The sequence below is a fragment of the Amborella trichopoda genome, chromosome 13 (assembly GCF_054954075.1).
Source record: "Amborella trichopoda isolate Santa Cruz 75 chromosome 13, AtrichopodaSantaCruz75HAP2 v2.0, whole genome shotgun sequence".
Taxonomy (NCBI): domain Eukaryota; kingdom Viridiplantae; phylum Streptophyta; class Magnoliopsida; order Amborellales; family Amborellaceae; genus Amborella; species Amborella trichopoda.
In genome coordinates, this window is record NC_142348.1 from 51,842,234 (window position 1) to 51,853,341 (window position 11,108).

Below are 11,108 nucleotides of genomic sequence, written 5' to 3' on the forward strand. Positions count from 1 at the left end.
TTTTAAGAAATGCTTTATCGCAAAAAAAACAACATTACAAAAACATAGATTGGTTTACTACAATGACACTGCTAACAAAAGCACCACATGATAAGAGGAGGGACATGGTTGAAACAACATTACAAAAACATAGACTGGTTTACTACAATGACACTGCTGATAAAAGCACCACATGATAAGAGGACGGACATGGTTGAAAATTACCTTATTTATAACTACAGAATGCCTTTGTTACTAACACACAAACCCAATTACATGCAAACGCAATGGCATTCTGACCATCCAACATGGTTCAGGATCATGATCACACGGCTGCCTCGAGAGAAGTCGTAATGAAAGCCAAGTGAGTCTCTGGAAAGAAATGGCAAACAGGTTCAGTGCCTGGCTTGATGCCAAGCACCTTGAAAGAAACATGGTCGGGGTCCCAGTCAGAGGTGTCCAAGTGACAAGCTGCTGCAGCATCCATTTTGCTTCCATCCTCATCTTCTAGCTTCACCATCAAGGCCGTGGTTTTAACCACGACATGGCAATAAAACACAGTATACGGGTAAGTCATTGGATGACAAACGGGCAGATATGGTGGTGTTAATCGAAGCATAATCTCTTTCACAATGTAAGATTGCACAAGGGGAGGACGATTCTCTTCGTTGTGCAAGGTAGTTGCCAGCACTTGGGGTTTAGCTTTAGGCCCCAAGATCGATAAGACAAAGTCATGCAGGGACTCGAGGCTTGTGGCGCAAAACTTGCGTTCGCCCATTAATGGGGGAGACTCACATATGTGAAGGTTCCTTGCTACTTTCTTAGCTAGAGGTGAGTCCGGAGGGATCGAGAAGCGATGCAAGATATCAGGGAGTGAAGCAGATGCAAAGGGAATGGAATCGGCTTCTTGGCGTGGTAGAGGGGAGGTGGCTGCCAAGGTTTTGTCAACCATATTGTAGAGGTCAAGTTTGTTTCCAACCTTGAGATCCTTCATGTGGAAGAAAACATTTTCGGATCCTGGAGCACGATCATGGCTGGTTATATGAGAATGTGAGTCCATTTCTTTGACACTGCTTTCAGGTTCAAAATCCTTTGTGGATGCTGTTTGAGATGAGCTTAGGGGATGGTGAGATATAGTGTTGCTATCTTCATCTTTTTTTGCATAATTATGGTACCAGATAATATTTTCAGGATCAAAGCCCTCTGTAGATGGGGTCTTTTGTTTGGCATAATTATAGTAAAGGAAGTTTTTCTCAGGATCAAAGTCGTTTGTAGATGGGGTTTCTTGGTTTTGCTCTTCCAAAACCCTTGCATCACCGCAAATAAGCTGCACCAATATGAGCGTAAAAAGTAAGTGTGTCAGCACAAGTAGAATGGATTTTAACATACTTGGTAAAATTACCAAATTTACTCTTTAGTCATTAAGTTCTGTAATTTTATGACGAAGTCCTACTCCCTTCCATTTTTATTATTGTTTTTCTATTTTTCCCCCAACTGATCATTTTTTATTTTTTATTTTTACATTAGTAGGTTGGTCCGATATGAAATATTTAGAACTGCCCCATCTGAAGGGCAGTCATAAGTGCAATATTGGACCACCTTATGTTTTTTACCTAACGTTGTCTGTGGGGTAGTCCAATATTTCAAATATCATATTTCATTTTTTCTTATCATTTTATTTTTCAGTGATCCAAGCTTTTGAACATCGGACTCATTTTTAACTACATTTTTGTTGTAAGCTTGGACTACTAGAACATAACAAACTATGAAAAATGGTGGTCCGATGTTTGTAATATTAGACTGCCGTATAAAGAAAGATGGCCCAAAAATATATGGTAGTCCAATGTTGTTGTTATCTGACTGTCCTACAAATGGGGCAGTTCAATATATATATCAGACCCCTAACAAATGTTAAAAATAAAAAATAAGCGGTTTGATGTTTGAAAGATTGAACCGAGATAAAATTTGGAAAATATAATAACAATGGGGGAATAGGACCTCACGATAAAGTTACAAAATTTATGAAATAAAGAGTAAATTTTGGTAATTTACCTAGTCCGTACATAAAAATCTAAAAGTAGAAAGGAAAGCACAAAAAAAAAAAAAAACAAAAGAAAAGAGGGAGAAAAAGAAAAAAATATATATAAAAGGAAGAAGCATCAAGGATTATGGAAAGGAAAATTGTTTCATGCGGGCAACCGCATGACAGCATAGGCGGTCCAAAAAAGTATAAAGCATCTTTCTTAAAGATGGATGCAAGTAGGTGTTCCATCTAAAAATAATGGAAATTAACTGCTCAAATGTTTTCTTACTAGAATTATTATTTCTAGTTTTAAAAATTTATTTATTTATTCATATTCATGATCTCCATGTTAGAGATTACATATTCTTAAATATTAAGTCCAAAAATCCATCTCAAAAATATATTTATTAAAAAGCCCACATTTCTACGTATGCGGGTTTGGCCGCATAGAAACCAAGTCCTTAGAGGAATTATCAACATACTGAAAAGATAATCGACAAGGTAACTAAGACTTCAAAATTTTCAATTAAATGAAGGGCATCAAAGCCTCATGGGCCTAAAAATTTGGCCTATAGCTGTGGGCTTAAGTCCTGTGAGTGTCCAATGGACAACCAAAAACATTAATAGTTCTGTAGCAAAAAAAGTGATGGAAGCATTTCTATGTATGTTGTCCCCGAGGTATTAAGATGGCTACAAATAGGTGGTCCATCTAAAAACAATTGAAACTAACGGTCCAAATATTTGTTAATAGAATTATTATTTTAAATTTTCAAAATTTATTAATTTTTTCATATTCATGATCTCCATGTTAGAAATTACATGTCTTTAAAAATTAGATCCAAACATTCATCTCGAAAATAAATTTTTAATAGGTGACTCATTTTTACATGGACTCGTACAAACCGTTTCCTATATATTTTTCTTTTATCCCCCATTTCCTAGCCATTTGATCTAAATAGATGACTGGGATGGTTTCAGCCATAATGTCACAAGTGAATAGCTTATTGTCTAATTTAGATCTGACATCTCAGAGTATTTTATTTTTAATTTTTTTCTATAAATCATATGAATATGAACTTTTTGGGGCGCACTTGAAAATATACTAAAAAATATTTTCAAAATATAAAATGACCAAAATACTCCTAAAAATTTCAAGGGTTTTTTTGTCATTTTATTTTAGCATGAATTTTTCATAACTTATTTTTGGCAGGTGCGAGTTTAAGAGAGGAGTTGATCCCCCAAATTTTGTGTCAAAATATTGTGCAAAAAATAATAAAATAAAACAATGTATAGGCATGACATTGTGTTTAGGACCATCCTAACCATCTCTCAATTCATCCTAACCATCCATTCAAATTGAGAGATGGGGATGTAGGAAAGAAATATATATGGGTGGAGAAGTATAATGAGTTTACCGTATAGCTTGTTGTCATATGAGCATATTGTACAAAAATTCCCTCAGGTAAAAAAAAGTAACATACCTAAGATGGATTATCCCAAAAGCGATTTTTTATTAAAAAATATCTAACATGGATTATTTCACATTTTACCCATACTTTTTTATGTAATTTTAAAAGCCCATCATGATCATGAGCTCAAACTAGAAAAATGGAGAAAATACTAGAATCCCCCCACCCCACCTCTCCAAAAAAATAAATAAACACCCGCATGAGCCAACCTCAATGGACAATTTAAATTTTAGTACTAAAGTGATAAGAACTCAGGTAGTAAAACTCTTCACATAAGGGGAGTGATTTCATCTTCACATAAGGGGAATGATTTCATGCAACGGTTATATTTTAATATAATGTAACAACATTTTTAGAAAATCATATTTAATACATTTGTATCACCCCAAAATTTGCACACCCACTCCCTTCATCCTAATAATCAATACTAAAAAAATAAAATTTAATTTTCACTCAAGATATAATCAAAATGAGTACCCTCCAACAATGAATTTCGACCATCTATTTGGTGAATTTTAAGATCTTGACCTTTACAAATTCAAAATCAAATTTTTTTTTTTTAGCATTGTTAATCTAATGATACTAAAGCAATCTAAAAATTTTGGAAATAAAAAAAATCCTTCTAAAGCCTTGATCTAAGCATCTCATTAAAATGGACGACCTATATTAGTTGGCCTCAAAAAACATATTTTGGGGCGTATTTTCAAAATGTTCTTTTTTGTGATCATTCGTTAGATTGAAAACAATCGTATATTTAAAAATTGGAGTTAAACAAATGGGTTTAACATGGCTTTTGAAGGTTGTTGCAGTATATTACTACGCAAGAGTTGCATTGAAACACTCCCCTCTTAATAAATACGATAAACGATAAGCTCTTCATATACACTATGTATGTGAGACAAAGCGACAATCTCAATGGACATGACTTTCTTTTTTCTTTTTTTCACTGCTATTCTCTCTTTACAAATGCACGGCGAGCCCATGTAAAAGATAGCCATTGCTTGTTGCTTTCGAGCTAGTGAAGAAAAGCAACAAAATGGATGCGCATTAGCGCGATGGCTTTCACGCTAACAGTTGCTTCTTGCCAAAAAAATAAATAAATGGGAGAGACCGAAAGGGGCTGCGCAACAACATGAAGAAGCAGTTAAATGTTATTACTAGAAAGAGAAAAGAAGTGCACTAAAATAATTAGTTCTTTTATGTGCTTAAAGAGGGAGGGAGAGGCACACCAAGAGAGAGAGACTCACCAACACGAAGAAGAAGAAGGAGAAGAGGCTCTGAATGGGGATTGCCATTGTACATGAGATGCAATGGCCATGCGACATGGTGCCCATATTTATAGGCTATATTTTCATTTCGGGCAACATTTTAAAAGAACAATTATATCATGTGGGCTGGACCGCATTTGTACAATATACGGTTAAGAGCGGTTAAGAGGTCTAAAGCATTCATGTTAAAAATGAATGCAAATAGGTGATCCATCAAAAAACAACTTAAACTAATGGTCTAAATATATTCTTAATACACTTATTATTTCAAGTTTGTAAATTTTATTTATTTTTCAACTTGATGATCTTAATGCTAAAGATTGTATATTTTTTAAAAATTAGGATCAAATTTTACGTCAAAAATATATTTATTAAAGGGCCCGCATGTGCGGAATTGGGCATGCTAAGGGCGTCCTTTAAAAGAAAATTAAAATTCGATTTCGGACAATGGGATTGGGAATACTTGAATTATTGTTGTTGCGTGTGGAAATGGGACGGCCTTCGATAAACGCAATTGGACCTTTGCCCTTAATAAAACAAAAATTCTATTTCAGACAATGGGATTGGAAGCACTTGAATTATTGTTGTTGCGTGGAAATGGGGACGCCTTAGATAAACGCAATTAGACATTTTCCCTTAATAAAACAAGGGAAAAGTTTATATAAGGTTGCAACCTTCAAAATGTAGAATTACATGTGCACTTCAAAATCTATAGGAAAGATTATTTTTAATGAGATTGGAAGCACTTGAATTATTGTTGTTGCGTGAAAATGGAACCGCCTTCGATAAACGCAATTGGACCTTTCCCCTTAATAAAACAAGGGAAAAATTTATGTAAGGTTTCACCCTTCATATGTTGAATTACATGTGTACTTCAAAATATATCGGAAAGGTTATTTTAATGTTGAAAAACCTTCTATTTGATCATCTCGACATCGAGATATATGAATATATATATAAAAAAGGTTTTTGAGTCTGCATCTTGCAACACATTATCTAGACCGTCCATTTTGAAGATTTTCATATGTTTACAAATCTTCTATTTTAATCATTTTTGGAGTTTAAAATTTTTTAATTAGATGTGAAAATAGATTTTAAGATAATCCTAAAAAAATTTTACAACAAAATTATATGTTATGATACAATTTGGAAGTACGACTTTATTGGATTGTTCAAGATTGCACCCTTATACAAATCGCACCCATAAAAAATCAATAGCAGTAAGTAAATCCCACCCCTAAAACAATCAATAGTAGTAAGTAACACCCACCCCACCAACTGTAAAGAGGCACTTGGACCTGTCTCCTCAATAATATAATCCCTACTTATTGAAAAAACATCGACCCCACCAACTTTAAAAAATCTATTAATGATTGCACGGATAGTGAGTCGCCCTTTTTTGGACATAAGGAAGATCATGAATATGAAAAAATAAATAAATTTTAAAAATTATTTATATCGAAAAGGTTATTTTAATGTTGAAAAACTTTTTATTTGATCATCTCGACATCGAGATATATGAATATATATATATATAAGGTTTTTGAGTCTGCATCTTGCAACACATTATCTAGACCGTCCATTTTGAAGATTTTCATATGTTTATAAATCTTCTATTTTAATCATTTTTGGAGTTTAAAATTTTTTAATTAGATGTGAAAATAGATTTTAAGATAATCCTAAAAAAAATTTACAACAAAATTATATGTTACGATACAATTTGGAAGTGCGCCTTTATTGGATTGTTCAAGATTGCACCCTTATACAAATCGCACCCATAAAAAATCAATAGCAGTAAGTAAATCCCACCCCTAAAACAATCAATAGTAGTAAGTAACAAGATGCAGGTAATCCCTCTTTACAGATAAAAGTTCAAGCTCATAAATATCAATATCGAATTATCAAAATCTTCCTTCATCATTTATTATTTCTGAAAGGTTTTGGCATTCACTTATATAAGGTTTTGACATTAAGTTAAGATTGATTACGCATTTAACCTATAGAGTTGTCTTTGTGCAGGAATATAAGATACATGGGCACTTCTCATGAAAGATTGCGTTTTATAGATAGTAAAACATCTAATGGCAATTTATTGGTAAGTTAAAAAATAGTATTAATTTGATTTTAGATAAATAAATAAAAGATTTGACTTTTTTGAGTGGTATAACAGCAAAATAAGCATGTTTCTATCCATTTGTAAAAAAGGCTTTGTGCATTTACGAGCAACAATAAATTGCTGCTATATTTTTAACCATAAATAGCTGAATTTTATCCACAACTCCCACATAACCATATTTAAATTCTGAGTTAGCAATGGAAGTTTTTATTGGATTTACGAGTCTCTTACTTTTAGTGTGGGTACGTCTCTCTCTCTTGTTAGTACTCATTTTGTCTATTATTACTCTCTCTTTCACAAGGTTACTCTTTCTCTTATGTATTTTGTACTTTTGACTAGTACTATACTCTCTCTCACACAGACATCCATATCAGTGTTGTGAAATGCACTTCGCTTCAGCTGAAAAGCCCGAATCTTTTGGATTTTAGGCCTAGACCTACATGAAGCGAATCTTGATGTTGCTGTTTCAGTCAGATTTGGGCCGCTTTAGTCAAATTCGGGTCTACTTCAAGATGACTTGGCCTCTTCGTCCGAAGCAAAGAAATATTTATATAAAAGTTTTTTTTTTTAAAAAAAGTATTTTTAATATTTTTCATTAGTTTTATATATTTTATATAAATATCTAATTTATTTATTTTAAATTCAAAAAATTTCGAAGTCTTCATTTGAATCGGCCGAAGTACCAAATTGCTTCATTTTTCTCATCAAACCGAAAAGACTCTGAAACGAATCTAACAATATTGGTTTGAAAAAGACTATGAAGCCAATCTAACAATATTGATTCATATTTCTTCTTGTTATTGCACTCCTTCGGTCTCAACTAACTTTGACAGTTACATTGGATTGGATTGTAACTTGTTAAACAATGGGGATTCATATATATCAGCAAATTAACTAACTTCATAAATGAAGAGGCCTTTATTATTCAATCTTTGCTAGCCAATAAATTCGCCTTTGCATCGATATGATGTCGTTATACTTGAAAATATTGTTGATATTTGACCATCATTGGCACACAATGTATAAGGCAATATTACTTTTTGGGATTATATACTATGAAAAGAGATATGAGGACTTATAACCTGACTAAGGGTATAGCTCTGAAGCGAATGTAACGATATTGATTCATATTTCTTCAAGTTATTGCACTCCTTTGGTCCCAACTTTGACAGTTGCATTGGATTGGATTGTAACTTGAGTTAAAAAATGAGGATTCATATATATCAACAAATGAACTAACTTCAGAAATAAAGAAGCCTTTATTATTCAATCTTTGCTAGCCAAAAAATTTTCCTTTGCATTAATATGTAGCAGTCATTATACTTGAAAATACTACTGATATTTGACCATCATTGATACACAAAGTATAAGACGATATTATTTTTCGGAATTATATACCATGAGAAAAGATCTGATTTATGGCCTCACTGAGCGTATGACTTTTAATAGAGCATACTGGTATAACAGGATTTATGTAGCCAACCCCAATTATATGGAAAAAGACCATTGGCGATGATGATGATGATGATGATGATGATGATGATATACTATGAGATTATTTTTTGTACGAGGAGGTCATATTCACTTTTAGTAATTGGATATGAAATCCAATAGATGAAAATATATCACAACCACCCAATTTCAAATCTAGCTGTCAATGATATTTGTGACCTCCTTATATCAAAAGTCAATAGTCTTATTGTATACATTTCCTTACTTTATTTTGGGTGGTTTGCATAAGGTGCCCACCTTGCGCAATAAATGTCAAGCACACTTCCAAATCATGCCAAAGAATGCAACAATGTGCTAGAAAGCCTTGCATTAATATTGAAAATATGTATACACCCATAATTGTGAAATTTTAGAACTAAAAAATGACGGACCAGATCTATAAACACTTAAAAATTTTAAAAATGGATTTTCCAGATAATAGTTACCAGATGCATTGTTTTTAGGAAAAGTATAGAATAAGACCTTTTACCTATAGTACAAGGTGGTCACAATCACTCTTGACCATTGGATGTGAAATTGGGTGATAGCATTTATTCCATTGACCAAGATCAAACTTTAAAAGAAACTTTCTTAAACTTTGTAACATACCCAAGCTATCGAATTTTACATCAGATAGTTATAAGTAATTGCGACCACTTTGTATCAAAGGTAAATGGTTTCATTGTATGCAATCCCTTGTTTTTATGAATTCAAATATTTTTTATTTTTATTTTTATTTTTATATATTCATAAATCTCGAAATTAGGATGATCGATTTTAATGCCAGAGTTTCCATTTTAATGGGCCAAATTAAAGTTGTGCATTTTAGAGGGCTTTCGTTTTTTGCTGTCAAAGGGAAGTGCCTATTTGACAAAAGCCTTTTAGGTGTATATCTAGAAATAAAATAAGTAAAATTTAAAATAATGTGTATATTAGGCATGTTTAGATACATTAAATATGTGACACATGTGTACAAACATATGGAACGCATATTTTTTAATTTCTTAATATCACAAATGTAGTTCCTAAATAAGTTCCCATAGTTGTGGAGGCATTTCTACCTAATTTTGAAAATGTTCGGTGCACTTTAGAAATTAATACAGATTTATTTTGAAAATAGGACATTTATGAAAATACACAATGACTGAAAATAAGAGATTTATGAAAACGGATTTGTATACAATGATACTATTTATCTTTGGTACAAGAAGATCACAATACTTACAACCATCTAATGTGAAATCTGATAGCATGGGTATGTCACAAAGTTCGAAAAAATTCTTTTAAACTTTGAGCTTAGTCAATGAAATAAATGCAGCCACCCAATTTCACATCTAATGGTCAATATTAATTGTGACCACCTTATACCAAAGGTAAATAGTCTCATTATATACTTTCCCTTATGAAAATACACCTCATTGTTTAACTATTTAACTATTTACCTTTTTTTTCAACCATTCGAAGTCGAAATCATGTTTATTTTCATGGGAATTTTGAAATTAAGTAAAAATATATGGCTAAAATGTTAAATAGTTGATATCTTAAGTACAAAAATATATTGGGAAGTGATTCAAGTTCAATTTAATTTAGATTTTTACTCAATACTTCGGCCAGGAAAGCCAAGCAAAGCAAATCTAACAACACTTTATCAAACTTAATAATGTTTTGAAATCAATGCATTTCCCATGCCATTTTAAAAATGGATGCAGATAGGTGGTCCATCAAAAAACAACTGAAACTAACGGTCCAAATATTTTCTTAATACACATATTATTTCTAGTTTGTAAAATTTATTTATTTTTCATATTGATGATCTTCATGCTAAAGATTATATATTCTTTAAAAATTAGGACCAATTCTATTTCAAAAATAAATTTATTAAGGGGCCCACATTTCTACATGTGCAGACTGGCCGCATGCTAACCGCGTCCTTTAAAATAAAAATAAAATTCCATTTTACACAAGGGAAAAGTCCATATAGAGTCGAGGCTCTAAAAATTCAAATTTGAGCTTACCTCAAAAATTTCACTAGAAGAGGTTGTATTGATGCTCAAATATCCTCAAGTTGATCATCTCGACATCAAGATACATGGACATGAGAAAAAAATGGATTTCAAGTTGTGGAAATAGTATATTTTGTAATGCATTTTTTGACAATCAATTTTAAAGATTTTCAACTTTTCATAGATTTGCTGGTCGATACTATTTTTTAAGCTTTAAACTTTATAAATAAAAATAAAAATATATATATTAAGACTATCAGAAAAATTTTCGGTATTGAAATCACATTTCTCGACATTATTTAAAAGTAGGATGTAATTTGATTGTTTAAAGCAGTGATTTAAAAAACGGATCGTTGCCCCGGATCGGGCACTTCAAAAACTCATCCTGATCGATGAATAGGCGATCTGGATCGGGAATCGGCCGACTTGGTTGGATTAAGCTCTAAAAAAATCCAATTTTTTTTTAAAAAATTAATTATAAATGTTTTATTTTAGGAATCCAATAAGAAATGAAGGTACTCCATTGTTAACTTTCACTTTTTTCATCAATTTGTGAATATTGATATTCTTTTTTTTCTGTATAAACTTATGTGAACCATTAAATTTACATCACACATAAGATAAATCATATAATTATCATGGATAAAATATATAATCATACATGGACTACTATAAATAGTAGATTTAATCGATAAAAAATAGCCAGCAAAATCTCAAATTGGCAGGAAGCCCTAATCCCCTAAAAATACCCAAATTATT

The 11,108-nt window shown here is 32.0% G+C and overlaps 1 protein-coding gene across 1 annotated transcript; it reads right to left on the reverse strand.

The window, feature by feature from the left end:
- Window positions 1-34: 34 nt before the first annotated feature.
- Window positions 35-4,794, reverse strand: LOC18445860 (BURP domain-containing protein 6). Its single transcript, XM_006855986.4, has 2 exons — window positions 4,719-4,794; window positions 35-1,306 (listed from the first exon to the last, which is right to left on the reverse strand). Exons 1-2 carry the CDS (start codon window positions 4,764-4,766, stop codon window positions 305-307), a joined length of 1,050 nt encoding a protein of 349 aa, XP_006856048.4. The 5' UTR covers window positions 4,767-4,794; the 3' UTR covers window positions 35-304.
- Window positions 4,795-11,108: the final 6,314 nt, after the last annotated feature.